The sequence below is a fragment of the Diadema setosum genome, chromosome 16 (genome assembly GCF_964275005.1).
Source record: "Diadema setosum chromosome 16, eeDiaSeto1, whole genome shotgun sequence".
NCBI classification, from domain to species: domain Eukaryota; kingdom Metazoa; phylum Echinodermata; class Echinoidea; order Diadematoida; family Diadematidae; genus Diadema; species Diadema setosum.
In genome coordinates this window covers 26491837-26515204 of record NC_092700.1, presented here as the reverse complement: position 1 = coordinate 26515204, position 23368 = coordinate 26491837, and the positions used below count along the sequence as shown (strand labels likewise).

The window sequence follows — 23368 nt, the reverse complement described above, 5'->3', positions numbered from 1 at the left end:
AGTCTTTTGTCTTTGTCTGCAGCTCCAAATTATTTAACGATACCGTTATAGCACTTTTTTGTGTGTGTAAACACGGCGAAAAATGTACAGTCTCGTGTAAGCGATACGAAAGTATTCATGTGGTTCGATAGTTCGTTTTTAATGCTGATTTTGCACTGGTACAATTTAAGTTGGTCGAGATAAACATGTCCGTTCTCCGTATAATTTCACGCCTATAAATTCGGGAACCTACAGTTTTTACAAGCATCATTGCTTTTATGTAGGCCCCATCATATTTCTGACATTTATTTGTGATATCCTCAGATGATAACGACCATTCATATTTGTGTGTAATGTTTGTTTGTCTTTTTTTTTTCAAACATAAGATATGGTTGTATATATTTTGTACTTTTGTTTTATTGTCAATCATTTTGTAATCCCATCACTGAGAAAGTGGAAATATGAAATAAACTTGAAACACCGAGAACTATAAAACTAAACTATAAGGAATGCAAATTCGGATGCCTCTTTCTATTATACTTCTCATCTGTTTGCGATATGCTTCAGGCTATCAGGGGTTATATTTTCAATTTAATTACAATCAGAACCTGCTGTCTAGTCCAAGTAAAATTCTTCATTTCTTTAGTTTCGCCGTTCTTTGAGCCGATTATTCTTATCTTTGAGTTTACTGTAAACTTAACATTGAAACTTATGTGAGATAAGCTTCAGAACTGAAACACCGACGCAAATGACTTCCGACTCTTCGTTTGTCTTCCTCAGTCAAAGGGATTATATGGTTTTCGTTAAGACCTAACTTCAGGTTTCTAACATTTTTGGGTGAAATAACGAGAAACATCCTATGAAATATGATAGGGGATGTAATTCCAAGAGGAATTCAATGTTTATTTGATGAAAATTGGTTTTAAAATGGCTGAGATACCCCAAATAGAGCAATCCCAATAAAAGATAGGACCCACCCTTGATTTTGTTTTCCTTTTGAATTGTTTTTGGATGTCTCAGCCATTCCAAAACTGATTTTCATCAAAGCAACTTTGAATTCCTCTTTAAGTGATTTGCTCTGTTTTATCTCGTAAGTGGTTTGTTGAGATCTCTCAAAAAGTAAAAAACCCAATCCTCATCTTCACCAATACTGTACCATCACTTTAATCGCTGTCCAGAAGACTGCAGCGCGAATTGAGAGACATTTTGATCACGGGTTACTGTTGCACGTAACGGCAATGGTTAATTGATTATAGTGAGTCTGTGCACTGACCTTTGCCTTCTTTATCACTCCTTTCGACTAATCTGCATATAAACAAGATCTACTCCCTAAGTCTTACAGGCTACTGATAGGGTAGATGAGCCTATTGTGTAAATTAGGGTCAGTGTCATACAGGAATAAAGTGTTGCTGATATAACAAATGTGAATTTCGAACAGCGCTTCAAACTCAAGGTGAGGAAGTACCATAAATGATTATAACCGTAACTGAAATTGTCACAACGTTTTGTATTGCCCACTGTATATGTGTTTTCCACACAGATATCCGACAAGGTTGGAAAAATGCTGCTTAGTATACTATGAACTAATTATAAGGCATTGATTTTGACGGTCTACTTGTGCGAAATAGTGAGATAACAGTGCGGCTCACATTACAACGGTGAGTTAATCCTTCAACGCGTATGCAGCAAAATGCATGTATGTCTGTAGTTAACTATTATACAGGTTTAACTTTCAGTGGGATTGGTTATGATATATGTATGGAAAAGTGTGATACTGTCTGAATAGAATGCCAAGACTACTATACTAAATTTGATCATTACTCACATGAATATCGATGGGAATCTTGGGATATATTTTTGGCAGATTATGATTTATCCAATACGGATTTCCCCAATGCTACATCGCAATTGATAGTGTTGAAATGAAATCTCTATCGCTGCCCCTTTCCGACAACAGCGTCGAATCCTAGTCAAAACCCCATTGACATGCTAGATACTGACTTATATATGAACTTTTATTTAAAGAAAAAAAAACCTACAAACTTGCATCAGTTCTGCCTTTTCTTCGTTGAGTTCGTCTTTACAAACCCGAGAATGACTTTAAATATATAAAACTCACCTGATTGTAGCTCCTACTATACATGTAGGAGATTGGGTAGGCCCTTTTCAGGGCCACACACTTACCCTAGAAAGAATACGTGGTGCACCGTGAAGCCTTCTACCACCCAACGTTCTACCACCACGGAAGCCTTCAAAGATTTCTACATATACAAGACACAATTCTGCTCCTATTTCCTTCCGCAAAAGATTCATCATTTTAAGCCATCATACTATTTTGCATCCCTCGTTCTTCCGACCCAGATATAATGTACCAAAATAAGAGAGAGAGAGAGAGAGAGAGAGAGAGAGAGAATCTAACAATAATTATATTGTTCAAAAGCAAGGGCTGCACCAACATTCTTTCTTTTAATACAAGTCTCATCCAAAGACACATGCACGATCAACTCTTCAAAAACATCTATACTGTCTGATTTGTCGAGATAATTCAGCATTGTGTTGGTTTTACTGTGTTATTGTAACAACACATAATTAGCACAGGGTCCTAAAAGGCAAAATTAGATGGAATTACCCTAGTAAAGACAGCCACAAATGGTGTTTCCATTGAAGATATTCTGTCATTATAAGCAGGTATAGATCCAAGTACTGCATGTGATATACTCCTTATTCAGATGGCCTGTTTCTGTGTCTCTTCAGTTTTCAGAAACGGTCATCATTCTCAAGATGGCCAAACCACTGATGGTAGCCATCGCGGTCGGATTGTTGACGGCGGCCGTTGTCGCTGCGGTGTTGTGTGGCGTCCTCCTCCCCGAAGATCCGCCACCACCGCCGCGAAAATACGCCGCGTCTATCGCGGGAAGCAAAATCGAGATAACGAGATATTCCAACGTCACGCTGCTGAGAGGGGAGCTTGGTGTCACACTCGACGAGGAGATCATGCCCTGCGCCGCCAGCGACAAGGTAGGGAAAGGGAGAAGACTCAGAGAAAGAAGGTCTCTGCTGCCCTTTGATCAATATTATACTTTTCGATTATCATTACACGATTGTACTATACACACACACACGCACACACGCACACACACACACCGTCAACCTCGCCTGATCGTTCTTTATATGTATATAGATAAGATACAGCAACACTCTTCAAGGTACAATAGTGAAGTTGAGATAGCAGGACGGAATTTCTATCCGTCGATTTTTTCAATAACTATACAGTCCACTGTACAGAGATAGTATCTTGTGTTGGCTTCCCATACACGGTAGGTCAACATATAAACCTCTGATAGATTATTCATCTTAGAAATAATAGCCGGAACAGAAATTGTTGAAGAATTATGATATAAATGTTGACCACGAAATTCATTTTCACTTCTTGCGCTCCTTGCAGACATTATCATTTCAAGATCATGCTTACATTATAAAGAAGCATACTGTCCGTAGAATACATGTTGAAATATCCAGTATATGCACAAGAAAAAATTGCTTCAGTTGAGCGTATTCGTGCAAATGCACCGACCAAAATGACAAAACGAGTCATCATGCCTTAATGTGTGGGTGTAGCTGGCCTCCTTTTATCTCCCTCTGTAGAGGTGAGTGATGCTTCCGCAGGGTCGATACATATATGTTTTTATTTTGTTTTGTTTTTTCTATACAATTGTAATCCGGAAGTTCTAACAATATCCCCGGAATCTCTCCGCCATCTCGTTCATTTCCACAGAATGCTATTGAATGCCAAGAATGGGAGTCCGAAGCAAAACTGGAGGTGAGTGAGGAAGGGAATGATGACGTCACTTGTCATCATTTCAAATGGAGTGCGACCTCAACGGACACTGTCCTGCAAGACTGCTACGACATTGACGACGCTTACTGGTATGGCACTGGTGCCATCTTCAACCAGCACTGGCCCCTAAACGAATGGGACCAGCCAATGAGGATTTACGCGTCGGCGAATATCTATCGCGACCCGACATGGTACGGTTCTCTGGTTGAGCGTTACTGGGTGTCGTCGAGTGGCGTGGCGATCCGCGTTTCCCGCAGCACCCCCCTCTACGTCAGCATCAACCACAGGCAGAATGGCAAGATCTGCTTCAGAGGGGCGTACCCTTCGGACGAAGATACCTACACTTCCTACAAAAACCCGGACAGCTCGCCTCCCATTTTAGACTACAGAGTATGTACGGCCGAGAACGTCCGCCGAATCCACGAGTACATGACAAATAGATTTGTGAAGAAGCCAACAGGTCTACCGGATGTTAGAATGATTCGGTCCCCCATCTGGTCAACGTGGGCGCGCTATAAGAAGTTTATCAACCAAAGCATCATTCTAGACTTCGCACACGAGATCCTGGACAACGGATTTAACAACAGTCAGCTTGAAATTGATGACGGTTACTCGTACAGGAACTTCGGAGACTTCATCTTTGATGAGGTGAAATTCCCTGATCCAGCTGGAATGATTCGAGACCTTCACGATCTAGGCTTTCGCGTAACGCTGTGGATAACACCATTCGCCAATCAAAATACAGATGCGTGGATAGAAGGCGACGGCCGCGGTTACTGGGTGCAGAATGCAGACGAGACAACGGCTGAGGTTCTCTGGTGGAATGGTCCGCGCGCAGGAATGCTTGATGCCACGAATCCGGATGCCGTTGATTGGTTTGTCTCAAGACTGAAGCAGGCGCAGGCAGAATTCGGCATTGACTCGTTCAAATTTGACGCTGGCGAGACGCAGTACCTTGGCAACCATCGCACCTACAAGCTGCTGAGGAATCCGTGTGAATACACGACGAAGTGGGTCCAACTTGCTGAGCAGCTTGGCTCGCAAATCGAAGTCAGGTCATCCTTTGAAAATCAGCGGCAACCCACTTTCCTGCGTATGATGGACAAGGATTCGAAGTGGGGCTGGGACAACGGACTTAAAACCTTGATCACTACTGCGCTCACCTACAGCGTCCTTGGGTATTCTTACGTTCTACCCGATATGATAGGCGGTAACGGCTACCCTTTTTTCGGGATTTTCCCCGACAAAGAGCTCTACATTCGCTGGCTGCAGATCACCGCTTTCCTTCCTGCCATGCAGTACTCGATCTCTCCCTGGCAGTTTCCCGACCCGGCGGTCACCGACATTGCGCGCACCTGGACCAGTTTCCATGAGAACGTGATCACGCCCGAGGTCGTGAGGCTGGCAGAGGAAGAACTGATTCCGCACGGAAAACCACTGATTCGCCCTCTGTGGTGGATCGCGCCAGATGACCCGGAAACGTTTACCGTCGACTCCCAGTTCCTCGTCGGAGACGACATGTTGGTGGCGCCCATCCTTGAAGATAAAGGGCGAAGCCGTGACGTATACCTTCCGGCTGGTCAGTGGGTTGATGAAACTCATGGGGTTACTGTCGACGGGGGAAAGTGGTTGGAAAGTGTCAGTTGCGAGCTACATGAAGTTCTTTATTACACAAGACAGGAACAGTAGTCTGTAAAGAAAACAACTTCATAACATTGTTAAGATTGTACACATTAAACAAAACTGTACTTTTTTTTTTGGGGGGGGGGCTTAGCTGCCAAGTGATAACTGCCTAAAGGAGGTGACAGTTGCAACGAGTATAAACAAAGTATAAGGTTGTGAGATAGGCCTTTGTGGTTTTTAATAACATTTGCTACACATAATTGACTTTATAAACTAGCGATCCAGCTTCACTGCGAACTAAAATCATCGCTTTATTTCGACGACATCGCTGCTGAGAAACGCTTTCCGGTATAATCATGTGATCGACGATCATTAAAAGCCAATCTACTGATAATAGTGTTCCTGTGCCAGATATTTTGGACGGTGTGTACAACGTTATGGTGTTTGTTTGTTTGTTTTTTGTTTGTTTGTTTGTTTGTTGTTTTTTTTTTTGGGGGGGGTTGATTCCACTCGGCATTTCAAGCACACAAATGGTTAATCAAGGAAAGGAGAGACAGAGAATGCTGTCTGGTACATTAAACGTGTCGCCGTTAATTTCAAGGGCATATTTATGACGGATAATGTTGCTGGTTCACTTCTGCATCTGTACTTAATTGGATTCAGAATTTTGAAAGTGCCGTAATTCACGGCACGCGAGCGCAGTGCCCAAAATAACAATACATGACACTATCTCTATGATTTGATGATAAATTAGATTAGAATGAAAGGCTGTCTCTGTAGTTATTGGTTTCTATTCGTTTTGTTCTGTTTGTATTTGTTCGGATTTTCTTAATTTTGTACTCGCACTGCGCCTTCAAGCTTAGTAGCTGCATTGTAGTTGCTATTGAAGAATCACAGACTCCTGTGCAAACGAATCAACCATCATCAATCATCAAAATGCAATATTACAGCCAACTGGACTGACAGTGGTATTATGCAACGAAACCAAGAAACTTCAGAAGTACTCGAAATGTGTGATGATATTCAAATTCTCGTCGCTCGACCTCTCTTCTATGTGGATGGATTGCGACTTTCTTACTGTACGATCTGCACATTTATCTATAATTAACAGAAGTATGAAAATAGATGAAGCAATCTGTCTTCATCGATGATTTTGCTTTAACACAAACTAAGGGTGTTTCTGGATGGATAATTATAACATTCAGTTGCCTGGTCCATGTTTGCACACGTAAAACTTCGTATTTACCTGTCCTGGCAGAAAATAAACTTGGCATTTATATGTATTCACATCATACTTCATTATCTAATGATGAATATAGTGCAGTGACACACAGTGATAATCATACAAATGAAACGCGACAAACGTGCAATGTACATCGATCAATGCAATATCACACTGTCCACTCTTCCGCGGCATATTGATAAAAGGAACGCAAGATCCCCTATATACTCGAAGTGGCTGTTTATCTTAAGAATTCATTACGCGCCGCTCTTGTTGAAGATTTCAGGCTGATTATTATCTTTCTGGAAAGAAAATAAATATTTACTTTTATCGCATGACACGCCCTTCACTCTAACACGTGTCTTGATTATACGCTAAAAGATATAAAGTGTGTATACAAAACAGTGATAGTTTGCGTTTTAATGTTTTTAATGATGCAAGCTGTATGGTCCCATGTCCTACCAATTCAGTGGCATTGTGGATGTGTTTGAATAGAGGTTGAAAAGGATTATCCAAATGAACATTAGCCTAGTGATTATCCAATTAAAAAGTGAATATTTGTGAATGACAGGATCAACGTCGCGATTATTCGAATGGACAGCGGAATTAGAATAAGCAATTCAGAAATAATGTCTTTCGTCCTAACACTTCTTCTTTTTCGTACATATCGTTAGAGTGATGGAATAATCTATATGAAACGTTTGTACGCCGTAAGTGTTAGTTAAAAATTTCTACATCTTTTCATGCAATAAGCCTACACAATATAGCAGTGTTGGGCTATAATAATTAAAAATTACCAGTGCTTGGTACTTTGCATTTATGTCTCTTCCTTTGTTTGTTTGTATGATGTCCCTAATATATATGAAGGGTTTGTTTGCAAAAACCGATAAGTCCATTTTTGAAGATTTTGAAGTACGATCTCTGTCATAAAGTACAAAATAATACCTTTTAAATGATATATTGGTCACTACATATAAAAACGTTTTTGAAGTTATGGTCAAAAGAAGCAAAAATTTTCTTATTATTTTCTTTATTTTTCTTGACCTTTAATCGCAAATATCTCCATTTGGCAAATATGGACTTATCGGTTTTTGCAAACAAACTCTTCATATATTGTATAAATATATATATAAATAAATTATATATATATATATATATATATATATATGTTTATTTACATAATTATGTATATATATATATATATATATATATATATATATAATATATATAAATATATATATAAATTCATTTTTTTATTCATTTATTTATTCATTTATTTGTTTATTCACATGCAGGGCTCAACATTAGCGATGGCCCAGGGCCACTAGAAAATAAATGTCGGGCCACCAAATTTCATATTCGAATATTTCAATGGCCCGTGTATGTGCATGTGTGTGTGTGTGTGTGTGTGTGTGTGCGTGTTATAAATAATCTGTCGCTGAGATCAAAGGCAAAATTATGATTCTAAAAATAGGACAGGTAATTATGTATTCGTACCGAAATTATTTTTCGAGAATGAATTTCAATCTGCTTATTATCGCGCTGAACCCAGCAACACATCAAAACAGTCCCTATATTGGCATGCTTGTTTGTTTGTTTGTTTTTTGGGGGCACTGTCGCATATTAGTGGATAAGTTTCTTGTCTTTTAGACGATAAGATCTCGAGTTCGAATTCCTTCAAGTGCTGGTTTGCAAGCGCCCTTGGACAAGATATTTTACTCAAGATATCCCCGGGGATGTCCCTTACAACTCTATGTGTTGATGAGTATTGTCATGTTGAGGTAATAATGATGACAGGGCCATCTCGTATAGAATAGTGGCAACACTCAAGAGACTTACTCCGGATAGCAAGTGTACACGTTCTACTATCGTAGTCTCCCTGCTGTTTGTTAAGTTCTACTTCATCCAGAAGTGAGGCCCTACATGCACTATGAATAATTATGTTGAATGTCTCCTGTTGTGTTTTGGATATTCTTTGGCCCAGTCCGCCTGCAAATTTAGGCCGGAGTATCTTGCATCAATGACCGAGTAATCAAAGTTCAGCTCAGTGGATCTACATGTTATTGTTGGTTGGCGTATGTTTGCCCTCTCTGAAATCATTTGGGCTGATGATCGTGTATCATTTGTTTACATGGCACCTAATATATTGCATGGAATCCTGTACGTGGAATGGGGGTATAACGAGCACTCAATGTTTGTATTGAACACGTTGGTGTAATCATTTCGAGATTAGCCGACATTTTTAGTGTTGTTATACCCCTCCCCAAATCCGAGGTGGGAGGGACCGCATGCATGATACCTAAATCTCCGGTATAGAGGCTGCTATTTTTCGCGCGACGAATATCACACGGCCTGAGAATCGTTTTCAAAAATTGCATTGTTTCCATACGTTTTGTAGTACACGATATTGAAAACTTGACTATGTAATTAATTGCCTGCAATTACTAATGAACACAACCTGCTTTGGTTCCCAAGCTAATTTCATCCTCCGTTCACGCTTAGTCACCAAATAATCCACCTCAATGCAGTAACTTCACTTTCATAAACATTTCCTCTGTTCATTAATGTAACAGTGTAAACTATGGACTCACGGTCATAAATTGACAATCTGACAACTGAACTTCATGGGGCGAAAGGCTCATTTGTTCATGCCAGTTGCTCGTTGAGGTAGTAAGACTCAGCGTTTGAATAAAACTGACTCTTGATCTGGATCTGGACAAGAAACAAAGTCATATTCGACTCTTCTTTGTTTACAACATTATCGTCTCAACATAATAAAAAAAAAACAACAACAAATAATGCCATGCATTGAAAGTACATCATTTGGCTTCCATGACCTATATCTGTCTTTTATTCGAATTGCCTAACCCTGTAACATGCATTTAGCTGTGCGTGGACCGACCGGTAATTCCATTATAAGCAAATAATCTTCCATTCAACAATTGAGTGAGTAAATTTATCTTCAGGTGGCGATATCTATAGCACGCAACAATTGGAGGAGTAAAGTCCAGAACCAAGACGTATCAACAGGTGTAATTTGAGGGGTTACACAGGTGATAGAGGGGCTTTGGTTTACCCCCATTTGATGGAAGATTACTTCAAAGAGTTTGACGGAAAAGATTGCCTCTTTCGCCAACAATCGAGCGAGGGTTGGCAATCGACTATTTTAACTGGTCAGGGGGCATTTCATGAAGCATTTTGTCCGACAAAGTTGTCGGACAAATTTGCTCTCAGCCAATCAGATGCAAGGATTTCAGTAGCTTGTAACAGTTTGTCAGAAAAATAGGCGACCAAACTGATTCATGAAATGCCCCCTGATTTCAAGATAATCATGTTTAAAGACATTCCCAAGGTATATCATCACTCAGGAATTTATTCATTTTATTGCAAATGTTCGCTGCCTTATCTAAAAATAGGCCCACTTTGATTGACAGATTTAGCAAAGCCATTCTTTCTCTTTTCCTGTACTCTCATGCAAATTTCATACGATAATAATTGTTCATTTCATCGATTCATTTCATTTAAGACGGCAAAAGAAAGAATTTGTCTAAGAATTGATGTCTTATCGTAACTTTTTCGAGAATCAATCAATAAAAGTTCTTCACCTGTACTGACAGAAAAATAGATATTTCTGTCTCTCAGTCCACTACATTTCGAACCATTTCTGTCTAGGCTTGTATAGATGTTGCTCCTGGTACACAGATTTACGTAAAAGTGACGTCGATTTTGTGATATTTCTCAGATTGTATCGTCAGGATTCTCTCCTAAACGCTTGCCTTCATTCCTTTTCGTTTGGTAACCGCTCTCAGAACACCTCAAGGTGATAGTTCAATAAGATAAGATATTGATATAAGAGCTCAATAAGATAAAATATCAATATAAGAGTTCAATAAGATGAGATGATTATTTTTATTACAATGAATTAGAGACTGTCTCTTGATTTCTTTGAGTTCATACAATTTCAAATTCATTTTTATGGGACCTAATCTATCACATTTAGAACGATCTGAATTTAATGTCGCATGGTTTACAGGAGTTTAACTTGTTTGCTGTCACATGCCTTCAACTTTTTCCCCGGTTGCTTTTCTATACTGACACTCGATTGGTCATGTCTTTGTTAGGATGCGTCGGATTTGCCCAAGTTTTCCTCAATAAAAATGTAATTTATCTGAATTCATGGAATGTAAATAGATACAGATCTATCTACGCCTCCTCAAAATATTCGCTTTTATACCTGTTGCTCTTATTTCATTTATTATATTCGAAACAGATTTTTCCATGACAAAATCCACGCTGTTTCAGCTCGTTAACTCCCAGATGGTCCTTCTATAAGCTGCTGTGGTTGCTCATGAACACGAACTCAATTTAATATTCACCAACCCTTGTTTTCATATACAGCCATTATACGTACCTGCGTTGCATAGATACAGTTTCTAAATGCAGTCGTGATTATTTTCCCTTTGTATGGATGATAGTGATTCCAAATTACCCTCCAAAGCACCAGCCAGAGTCCTCTGAGTGGACGATGGATGGGATGACTTTCTTTGCTTCCACAGTAGGCCTAGAATATGTCGTCGGAAAAAGGAGAAGCCAGGTTAGCGAAAATGATTATTTTTGTCATGATACATAATGACTACATTCAATAATTATTGCTTTATCAGAGTGAATTTATTTGTGATAGTGACTTCGACCTCGTGCAGACAATGAAGGACAGAAGCATTTATAGTGATAACTCACAATGCTGACTTGAGCAGATTATGGAGATTTCAAAGTCGAGAATTATCAAGTTCATGAAGAGATCTACTACTTAGTATTATGTACGGAGCCTTTTCTTTTACTGCTTCTCAGTGCATACATTTTGCGAGCGACTAACTATTATAGCGAAGCAATGACATGACTGATAACAAGTGAGAGAACTATTCCTAGGGAAAATGAATAGGAAGGATACTTTCTTGTGATAACTCGGCTACAACAGAAGGTTGACAGAATACAGAAAATGTTCAGTTTATTCTTAGTTAGCAATAAACATGACCAACTTTAATTGACTCTTCAAACCTGATTTTGTGTAGTTTTTTTAAACACAATGTGTCTGTTATTTAAAATTTGATCTGCATTACCATGTTCAAAGTAAATCATTCGACCAATCACTGGCAGCTCCTTTGGAATACTTAGATTATCACACCTGTCCATATTTTCAAATGAGATCTGTCGCCACGAAAGTCTGATGTAGTCGGCGCCGAGTATAGACTTTGGGATTTTGAAATCATGTGGTTCTCCAAACTTCTGTATGTAAAATTTGAATTATTTATAATTTGTCCTGTTTAATGTAGATCATTGGGCCACTGTTTCTCGTCTGAAATGCCCTTCACTGAAAAACAAAAGAAAGATTAAAAAAGACGGAGGTCTGAGAATAGTCGGGTGCAGAGCGAGGATGATCCGGGTGATACGAGGCGCTTCACACTACTTGAGGGGGGAATAATATATAATATATACAAATATATATATATATTAGGTCCAAAGTCAGATAACATCAAAACTCTTGACAAAAACAACCGATCTTTATTCTTATCTCTTTGTTTCCTTGTATGTTTGTCTGTTTGTGGGGGGCTGCAACAATTCTCATTGTTTGTGAATATCTGGCAAAGCTGGTATAGACGTGCAATATACCAACTCCTGGCTATTTACAAGAGCTAATAACACAGAGCGGGCGGTGTTTATGTGAGCGATAATCATCATGATTATGATCTTACTAATCTACGTCATCATCTTGTTCTGAAACATACAGGAATGGACCTATATGATGGACTCTGTTTGGAGGACATGAATGTCGTGCTGTCACGTGATTCTGATCATGGCTGCCAGCGACAACAAGGACGAGCGCCGATACCATCACGCCGAAGCGATCCCCCTCCTTAATCCGACGGTGTGTATTATTCGTGTTTTGTTCCCTTGAGATTGGTCGACCACGATTATCCTAAAATTATCAGCAGCGTTTCCGTTTGTGTTTCTATCGTTTCGTCTTCATCTTAGTTAACACTTTCTTCCACAGTCACACATAATATGGAAAACCTGACATTTTCAGAAACCAGTTAAATCAGTGGACATGGAACCGACTTTCAAGCAAGAATTGGTTCTTCCGTGTTCTTTCTAATAGGGGAACGTGGGGCAGGATGGGCCACATTTCACTAAATGTGCTTTAATTCAAATACTACGTCACAAACTTCCACATGAAACAGGATTTACAAAGATTGTGTAAGGCAACACTATCTCATGTAATATCATCTTAATTGCCTACTTTTATTTTACGTAATAGCCATCTCAAAATAGCCAGATCTGTCCCATCCTGCCCCACATACGTGGGGCAGGATGGGACAAACAATGAAGACGCATATTTCCGTGTTCCACTTGAAACGGTCACTCTTTCGTTTGTAATTCCGGACCATTTTGAAACTGCAAAAAGAATAAAACATATACATTAACCTTATCAAATATGATGGGGCAAGATGGGACACCCGCCCAATCTGCCCCGAGGTGGATGTCCCATCCTGCCCCATGCACACACACACTACACTTCTAAGCTCTACACAATACATGCAATGACATACAGTCTGCCTTCATTTTGTGAAATAAACTTGATGTATATACTATAAAAACCACACAATATCAACGTTCTACCTTTCTTCTTATTATGCCAGGGATACTATACATTTCTTAACTGCAGAAATTCTGCCGTCATCGATATCAATTTTTGCGTTTGTCCTCCAAAGCTCAAGAGAATCTCAGCTTCACAGAGCGTAAAGATGGCTTCCTGACAGCGTGCTTTTTATCAGTGCAGATTATAGTGCCCTCTGATGCTTACTTAGACAGTTATCGCATTGTCCCATCCTGCCCCGTGTCCCATCTTGCCCCACCTTCCCCTACTATGGTAAATGATTAAAGACTGTAGATTCGGCTTCAGTGAAGCAAAGGATTTGTCTAAATTTGGCCCTCCATTTCAGAAGAGCTCACAACTCAACAATAAGTTACAGTGATGACTTACCTTCCTGCCATATAAACATTTCATAATTTCTATTTTCAAAGCTGACTGCTTGCTGCTACTTCATTTACTTTATTGGTACAATTAAACAAGATGTTTTGTTTTACTTTCATACATAGAATAGAATAAGATTGTGATAAAGGTTGCAACAAAAGCGGACTTAGAATGACAAAGAAGTTACTTTTAAAATTTCACTTGTATTCATGAAATTGTGATCTGGCATGTCTGGTCGCTAACACACGCACACTTACACACACACACACACACACACACGCACAAATTACGCGGAAGGAGAGGCGACATCTCGTGTCATATCATTTGATAAAATATAATTCATCATAAACATCTTATTTTTGAAAAGCTAGCAACTACAACCGCCCTTTACATCCCCCTTAACAAAAATCACTATTGTTCAATTTATTACAGGAATGCAACAATTTGAAACGAAGAATACAACTGAATCAATTTTATTGAAGATGTAAGTACATGCTCGGTAGACACTTCTCTCCATCATCATCGCCTGTAATTTGCATACTGTGTCCTGACTACTTCGCTTTTTTGTAAAAACTTTAAACTTTGAAGTACTTTCTTATTGTATGTCAGACTTGTGTGAAATTTCTGTCTTTCTGCTCGCCTGGTTTCACTAGAAATATACACACCCACTTTGCACGCCGTATTCATGATTGCACTTTGAACGACTTTCATATTACAAAGTCTTTACTACAACGAGGTATTGTTGATGACCTGTTACTCGAGTGCAATGTTTTTTCCTAGCGCTATAGCATTTCCTATGATGCTGGCCAGGGTGATCTCTAATCCTGTGTCGAATTTTATTAGACGACGATCGCTCAAAGTTCCATGCTCCCCTTCAGTCATGTCAGTCCGGTGAGGTAGAATTCAACGGGCTACGCCCCTATCTGCCTATTTTAAGTTATACCAGCGTGTGCGAAGAAGATCTGGCCAGTGTTCAAACAAAACCTTGGCATTTTCTTATTTACATCCTGCCGCACGTACAGAAATCACCTTATCCCAGTTACTGACATTACGTATAGCATTTCGCCACACACTACTCTGTCACTGAGGTCAGTGTTTGGGACTACATAATTCGCCCGTGTCCAACCACCGACCTTCAAGGCAAGCAGAGATCGAAAAGAAGGAAGAAAAATCAGCCTTGGAATTCCGGTTCAATGTGCGATTGATTTGTGATTGGAAAATTTCATTCGAAAAGGGTAAAGGCATTGAAGAGTTTATTTTGTTGAAGTGAGGCTAACGGCCTCTGTACGTACTCTTGTGACCTGGCGTGACTCTGTGCTGCGTTGCGTACTCTTCTTGCGGGTCCAAAGCTCTGGCGTTCTCGGTGTTGCATGCCATGATATGATTGTCCCGAATTTTTGTCAAAGTGCACGGCTGATGCCAATTTTCGCATCCCCGACTCTATAGCGAATATGCTCCCAAACTCGTGTAACCACATTCATCATTTTGTCCCACACTGTATTCGCAACGCAACATAGAGCTATATTTTAACTCATGACGTCTTGGCAGATTTTGATGCAGATATTACCTTCCTGTACTTGGTTAAATTTACTCTTAATTTTGCTGTGTATACCATATACTTGGAAAATATAGATAAAACACGTTAGATTTGTTAAATAAACATAAAATTTACGTGTCAAAAAATACGAAATTTAATACTTGAGGCAGATTTTTCACCTTTAGTTGTCTTAAATGTGCTGCCAATTAAAAGGCAATTAATTTAAACTCGGCGGGTTTAGGGGAATTTCGAAACCTGCAACTGAAATGCACAGTTATGTAACCATTAGGCCTACACAGGGCTCAGGTTAACGAGTTTTGATTCTACGTGACGAAAGATTAGAATTAATGGTTAAAAAAAAACAAAACAATGTTGCTGGTTTTATTTATTCATTTTTTTTTGGGGGGGGGGATTGGTGGGTAAAAGAAAGAACAAAGGATCGCCATCGTCCTTTTCTGCTATCAAATCGATGCGATACGCACATTGCCAAGAACCTGGAGGACAAATGTAATACCTGTATGTAGTCTTTATGAAAATGCGTTTCATAATACTGACTTGTGAATATTATTTTCACTTCTCTAGAGAATCTTCCTACTCGTGTTCAGGACTAAACCCCTAAACTGAAGCTTTCAAAAAGAAACTTATGAATAGAACATTTATGAACATTATCGACGACACAAAATTGATGAATTATTTGAACTTTTAATCGACTTTTACGTCTTTATTTCTCTTGTAAATTGTTGATTCAGTGTTTATTTCTTTTTATATCTCGATCTAAAAGTGCTTCGAAATGTAAGAGGCACTATACAAATTTTCATATTTCTATTACTATGACTGTAAGACCTATTGACAGTATAACATGTGTACACATCACAATTTTGCATTATCGATTTATATATCAAAATTAAAGGTTTCAGAATGCAAACGTGGCTCATAATACATACATAAAGTGTTTTTTCCTAATTTTGGTATATCCAAAGTAAACACACTGCGATAGTCTCAACGCCACGGGGACTAACATGGCATAAATTAGAATGACATGGCATAAATTGAAATGACAGTACAGTTGTAATGACAATTCGGGGAAGATGTTATGAAGAAATAACCTTATAACAATATATCGATGACGTTGATAGCAGAGATAACAATAACAGCTGTTTACAGTGTCAGGACGGTCATACCGTATAGTATACCTGACGAGCATCTATCGTTGCTGAAGAAATCGTGAATTTCCATCAACCAAGCAATCAATTCAGAAATAAGATTTGATTCGTAAGAGGGTTAATGTAGAGACACTTTTTTATCATTACTGTTCCATATTCCACGTTTCATACAAGTTTAGTATCCCATTTTATCAAAAAAAAAATACGTTTAACACAACAGTTAGTTTGAGATAAAATTGCGCAATTTATCAGGACGTAATAAATAATGTGTAATATGAGGAACCTACTAAAAAGCAATTTCGATTGGTTTCTCCATGTTTTCCTACGTCAAAAGGTGATCATGCCGTCCAGCAGAACCGTGATGCTGATTACTGGGGTGACCATCGGTACGGCGGCGATCATCGTCGGGGTCATCTGCGGCGTGTATCTCTCAAACCCGTCGGAGGAGAAACCACCCGTCCTGCCCGTCAGCAGTGAAGGTGGCATCGACATTCGACATGGAGACGAGGTTGTTCTAATGGGACAAGCTGGAGTCTTCCTGGATGGCACGGCCGAGGAATGTTCACCTACCCGTGAGGTGGGTCTAGACATATTAATCATGACGCTGTATACACTAGTATTTGGATCACTTTGATGTGATGCGATTGGTTGACAATTATTATTATCGTCGAATGGGCGATCCGTTATCGCAGGCATAAGATTGGAGTGATGTATGTGTTTTAAGGCCGCAAAGTATGCTGTTTGTTGCAACAACAACAAAAAAGAAGATCTGACAATCAAACTTTTTAATATTGTCTGTCATTTTATTACTTGAAAAGACGGTTTGCAATCTCTTTCTCTCTCAAAAAAAAAACTAACAGAACAGAACAAAAAAGTACAGAAATGAGCTGGGTACGTTCAAACAAGGCTACATTTTAAGAACTATGCCAAAATGAAGACATTAATTCAACATCTCTGTATAAGGATCAAACGAAGAAGGAATTCACTTTGTCCTCACTTTAGAAAAAGAAACATCAAAAGGAATTTTGGGGTACATTCGTCTTGGTGAATTAATGTGAACAGGTAATTTTGTTAGGACCACATTCACACTTAAAATGATGCATGACCTCATTCCTAAAAACTAGCCCGCACAGAACAATTACGCACGCACTGCATAAAAAGTTCTGGAACAGAAGTTCTGAAATATTTCCTTTCACGTGTATGTATCGTTCTTACCAAAATGGGACTTCTTTACTATTCTGTTCAATCCATTAACATTCCAAGAAACCGAATCTCATAGATGTACATTCATGACATTATAAACATGGCTATGTTCTGTACCTTCTTTTCAACCCAGAATGGCGTACAGTGCCTCCAGTGGGGTTCCAGAGCGAAACTTGAAATAACTCAAGAAGAATTTGAAGAGAACGGAGTGACCTGTAATCGCTTCGTGTGGCAGGCCGTTCCAGACGGAGTCGTCCTCCAAGATTGTTACGAGATCGGGGACGAGCAGTGGTTTGGTAGCGCCACGCGCTTCTTCCAGCACTGGCCAATCAATGAATGGAACGAGTCTATGACGATGTATGTGTCCGGGGACATGTATGCAAATTACAACGACTACGGATCGGTACTCGAACGATATTGGTTGTCTTCAAAGGGCGTAGCCATACGTGTTTCCCACAGGACACCTCTGCACGCAAGCGTCAATTATGATAACGATGGCCAGATTTGTTTGAAAGCGGATTACACGGAAACATACTACCCAAATCCAAATCCAGCCAGCACCAATGTCTCTTTGGATTACACCATATGCTCGGCAGAAAACATTCGGGTAGTCCATGATTACATGACGGCTCGCTATGTCAGAAAAACAGAGGGTTTACCCGATGTCCGAATGATGAGGTCACCAATTTGGTCTACATGGGCGCGATACAAGACGACAGTTAGCCAAGATATAGTTCTCAGTTTTGCGGACGAGATCCTTGCAAATGGATTCAGCAACAGTCAGATAGAAATCGACGACGGATACAACTGGCCAAACTACGGAGATTATGAATTTAATGAGAGCAAGTTCCCCAACGCGACAGCGATGGTGAAAGAACTCCATGAGAAAGGCTTTAGGGTGACCCTCTGGGTTACGCCATTCGCCAACAAGTTCAACACGAGCGCATTTGCAGAGGGAGATCGGCTTGGATACTGGGTAAAGGATGAAAACGATGAGACTGCTCTAATTAACTGGTGGGCTGGAACGCGGGCTGGTATGCTAGACGTGACAAACCCTGATGCGGTTGATTGGTTCGTCCAGAGACTGGAAGACGTCCGCACCACGTACGGCATCGACTCCTTCAAGTTCGACGCCGGGGAGACAAACTACCTGAGCAGCTACAAAACTCAGCAGGCAATCGTCAATCCGTGCGAGTACACTACGGGATGGGTGAATCTCGCTGCACGGCTTGGCACCCAGGTAGAAGTCCGAGTCGGCTTCGAGACCCAGCATCAACCAATCTTCGTCAGGATGATGGACAAGGACTCAATCTGGGGCTGGAACAACGGTCTGAAGACACTCATCACATCGGCCCTGACTTTCAGCGTGCTGGGCTACCCGTACGTCCTTGCGGATATGATCGGCGGCAACGTCTACGAAGGTGGGTTCCGGAATACATACCTTCCCGACAAGGAGCTCTTCATCCGATGGCTCCAGATCACCGCCTTCATGCCGGCCATGCAGTACTCAATCTCTCCCTGGCAGTACGTCAATGACACCGAGGTCGTCAACATCTCGCGACACTGGACGGAGTTCCACGAGAACGTCATCACGCCCAAGCTCTTGCAACTGGCGGAGGAGGAGACGCTCACGGAAGGGAAGCCTATGATACGCCCTCTATGGTGGATTGCACCGACTGAGCGGGATGCCCTTCTCAGCGACGACGAGTTCCTTGTCGGCGACGATCTCCTTGTCGCGCCGATCGTAGATGAGGACGCCCGCTCTCGAGATGTTTATCTCCCGGCCGGAAGATGGCGAGACGAACTTCACGGGACGGAACACGACGGCGGGAATTGGCTGCGGGAAGTGGAAGTACCTCTCTCGGAAGCCCTATATTACACAAAAGTTGCAGACTCCACCTAATCGAAGAGATCAGAGTCACCCTTGTGCAGGAAGGAGCTTTTCGTGACGTATGATTAGTCTTTCAATCAGTATGCAAAATGTGGGAAAGATTAAATTGTGCAATTAACTCATATTACGCTGGTGATGAAATGTCCGGCAAATTCATGTTCTATTCTGAATGGACGCACGATTTATCATGATTGCATTTTCGTGGATACACGAAATGTCAGCGGTTCATTCGGGGTCCTTGCCTCGCGAAGCCCTTGTCAGCCTCGTGTCAGTCAGAAAATTGTTTGGGGTTTTTTTTCAGCTCGTTTACATGGTCGTTGATTAGTTCTTGGTACAACGCCTTTCACTGCGTATTGGAAATCATGTTCACTGATTGATGAAAAAAAAAACAAATAAAAAAGATTATCATATGTTCAGAAATGGAATTCCTTCAAGTATTCAATGATGCACTGAATAAACGATAATTAACTGTAATTTCACAGCTCTGATGACCGATGACCAGATAACGCCCATACCACTTCCAGTCAGTGATGGCAAGGAGTTTCAAATCAGAATGGCATTAATCGTGGCTTCGAGGTCTTATGATTTATCAAACACGGTACCTGTATACGACTCATTCGATCTGGTCCTGATACAAACTATGTATTCACTGATAACTTTGCCAATGTTAGTCCCATTCAGCTCACCCTGCACTTCTTTCGTCGTTAAAGGATGTTAATATTATGAGGAGTAAATTAGTTCAGGTATATAGGTGGTTTGGAAGCTAGACTACTAATCACATGGCATTGACGTCAAATCCAACCTGTCAAAATAAGACACTAATTTGCCACGAGAAAGAAGCGAGTTTCTGTGATATAGCGATTCACTTTCGCAGTAATTTTTCGTAATCTTTGCCGAGGTTGATTTAAGAGGGCATTGTCACCGGAAAGGCTCAAAAAGCACAAAACAGTCTGAAAGGTAGGCTACATTACCATCTACATGACATGTTTCTGCAAGCACCAATGCATTTTTATGTGATAGTTTGGCTGATTTGAAATAAATTTGCACTGTTCTGAACGCTAGCACGAAAAATATAAGGCCTATCAGTGTTGTTACTTGTTTGATGAGTTTTGTATTTGATTTCATTGTTATTGTTGAAGTCATCTTTGCTGAAATCTTTGTTGACTTAGTTTTCTGTGTACGTTTTGTTTCTGAGCTGCTCAAACACTCTAGTAAACGTGGTCTGTCAATAAAAGATTAAACGCTGTAATTGTGTTCAGTAGAGCTTCTAAGGCCTGGAAAAATAAACGGGATGGTGTCAAACACATACGTAGGAATTAGATGAGATATGTTAAGATTATTGTATTCTGTTTGAAAATGTGTCTACGAAAAAAAAGTGAAATTGAAAACTATCTATTAAAAGGAACAAAACAAGAACGGGCAAGATCTTTATGTTGTCGTGTCCGACGATCTGGTATATAGAGGCGATGCCTAATGAAGAGGGCACGGCAAGAAAATAACTATGAGGAGAAAGTAGACGAGAAAAAGAGGAGGAGCATGGGAAGACAAAGATGATGATGAGGAGGAGGAGGAGGAGGAAGGAGGAGGAGGAGAAATGTAAGGGGGAGAACAGGTCGAGAGTACATATACATGACAAGGATGAGAGAGGGGGAAGAAAAAGAAAGAAGAGCATGATGTAAAGGGGGAAGACAAGGGTAGGAAAACCATCTCATTGTGGCCAATGATCAAGACGTGTAATGACTCAAGTACATTTGTAGAGTTTGTGTCACCCCCGACACCGCAAACGTTCCAAGTACGTACAATGAATAGCAACTTTCAGACGCAAAGGACTACCATTAATTAGGGGACTGAGACCCAAATGCACATTATGATTAGAGTGGATGCAGCAAAATTGATAGTAACACAATTCCAAAATAAACGCCAGTGAATGGCGAGATCACTATTATCACAATAATGCTATGTTTATTTGTGCAATAACGAAAAATGAATTATAAAAATGGAAAGAAAAAACATTTAAATTTTGTAGTTGTTGCATGATTTTCTTATTTACTGACCAAATCTTTTCTCATTTGAGGCTTATCTTCATGACTCGATAGTAATTGGGAGATAAAAAAAAAAAGAAAATATGTAAGAATATAATAATGGGAATGAAACAAAAGTTGATTGAGATATACAGTTCCTTACACTGCGCACACGAACACACACATGCACCAACATACACAAAAAGACATGCAGACAGTCAGACATACAGACGCACACACAAATACTTACTTACTTATTTCTCAACCGATCTTTTTTCAACTTCATTCATCGTATACTTATTTTCGCATCCGGTCACTTGAAAGATACGTGTAGAATAATTAGATGGCTCACTTCAGTTTAAGATTGTGCAGGCGATGACACTTCATTATTCCGAAGGTCGTTATGCCGAAGGTTCGTTTTTCCGGAGGTTCGTAATGCCGAAAAGTGAAATAGGGTCCGTTATTCTGAAGGATCGATTATCCGAAAGCTTTGTTATTTCGAAGGTTTGTTAATCCGAAAATTAATAGCGGTTCGTTTTTCCAGAGTTTCGTTAATCCGAAGATTGAAGATATGGTACGCAGAAAGTGGAATAAGGCTCACAATTCTGAAAATGAAATAAACTTCATTTAGTGACAAAATACGATGTTGAAAGTATGATGAAAATTGAATAATTACACGCAAGTGTAGGCCTAAATGTGTCGGTGCGAGTGTGTGTATGTAAAATGTGTGTGTATATGTGTGCATGTATGATGTGTGAATGAGTGTGTCTGTATATGTGTGTGTAAATTAATGTGTGTATGTGTATGTTTTTGTTGATGGCATGATAGTATATACTGCATGAGTGCAATAAGCAACCCCTATCATTAGTTTTTGCGTGACCTCTATAGGCAATATCTAATCTTGGCTAATTTTTACGGATACATACAGCTCAAAGTTCCTCATACCTCCTTCTTAATCAGGCCGATCACCTAGAATTCAAGGAGCTACGCCCTATAAGATATGCGAAGACGATCTGGTAAATGTTCAAGTACATGTACACCTTGACATTTTCTTATTTACATCTGCACCCACTGAATACCCTTTATCCCGGTTTCATGACATTACATAAATATTATCTCACAACATAACAGATACGACTCTGACATTGAAGTCTGTGTTTACAACTGATTTAGGACAGCATAGCTTACGAGTCTCCCGACCACCGACCTTCTAGACAAGCAGAAATCGAATAGGAAGAAGAAAAATTACCTTGGAATAACGATTCACCGTGTGATTGATTGGAGCCTTCAATATTTCATCCTTAAAAGGTAAAAATTTGGAAGAGTGAGAACAACGAATGTCTCCGTATCTGCGCTGCGTTGCGAGCACTTCATGGATCTACGCTCTTGGGCTAGCTCCCCGTGTCGAAGGTCTATGACAATACATATTGATATATTGATACATTGATGTATTGATATATTGAGATATATTGTTATAGTATATATATATATATATATATATATATATATATATATATATATATATATACAAATATATTGATATGGTTCAGCATTTTGTCAAAGTAGCTTATATCAATATTTGCATTCTTGACTTTACTCACGACTTATTCACAGCATTTCGCACATTCTATTCAACGTAAACCAGCATCATGTCCCTTAAGGGATTTTTTTTTCTTTCTGCATATACTATCTTCTTGTCTTTGGTAACTGTTGATTTTATTGTGTACTCCACACTCGCAAAATTACAGACACTGACAGATGAAACTGGTTGAATTCGTCAAGTCTGCATAAAACAAAAGATTAAAGAATACAAACTTTCCGATTTGAAACAAATTAATTGCCCTTAGTCGTCCAAAATGTG

The 23368-nt window shown here is 39.8% G+C and overlaps 2 protein-coding genes across 2 annotated transcripts; both read left to right on the top strand.

Annotated features, from left to right (window-relative positions):
- The first annotated feature begins 2760 nt into the window (after positions 1-2760).
- On the top strand, positions 2761-5506 carry LOC140239758 (myogenesis-regulating glycosidase-like). Its single transcript, XM_072319579.1, has 3 exons — positions 2761-2975; positions 3008-3035; positions 3755-5506. Exons 1-3 carry the CDS (start codon positions 2761-2763, stop codon positions 5504-5506), a joined length of 1995 nt encoding a protein of 664 aa, XP_072175680.1.
- An 11226-nt stretch (positions 5507-16732) lies between these two features.
- On the top strand, positions 16733-20554 carry LOC140239933 (myogenesis-regulating glycosidase-like). Its single transcript, XM_072319751.1, has 2 exons — positions 16733-16969; positions 17729-20554. The coding sequence occupies exons 1-2, from the start codon at positions 16733-16735 to the stop codon at positions 19496-19498; spliced, it is 2007 nt and encodes a 668-aa protein (XP_072175852.1). The 3' UTR covers positions 19499-20554.
- The last annotated feature ends 2814 nt before the right edge of the window (positions 20555-23368 follow it).

Bases quoted from the DNA above. Each gene is read 5' to 3' on its own strand.
- LOC140239933 (XM_072319751.1), top strand. From the start codon at position 16,733: ATGCCGTCCAGCAGAACCGTGATGCTGATTACTGGGGTGACCATCGGT. The intron at 16,970-17,728 runs GTGGGTCTAGAC...TTTTCAACCCAG, and splicing joins AATGTTCACCTACCCGTGAG to AATGGCGTACAGTGCCTCCA.
- LOC140239758 (XM_072319579.1), top strand. From the start codon at position 2,761: ATGGCCAAACCACTGATGGTAGCCATCGCGGTCGGATTGTTGACGGCG. The intron at 2,976-3,007 runs GCCCTGCGCCGC...AGGTAGGGAAAG, and splicing joins ACACTCGACGAGGAGATCAT to GGAGAAGACTCAGAGAAAGA. The intron at 3,036-3,754 runs GCTGCCCTTTGA...TCATTTCCACAG, and splicing joins CTCAGAGAAAGAAGGTCTCT to AATGCTATTGAATGCCAAGA.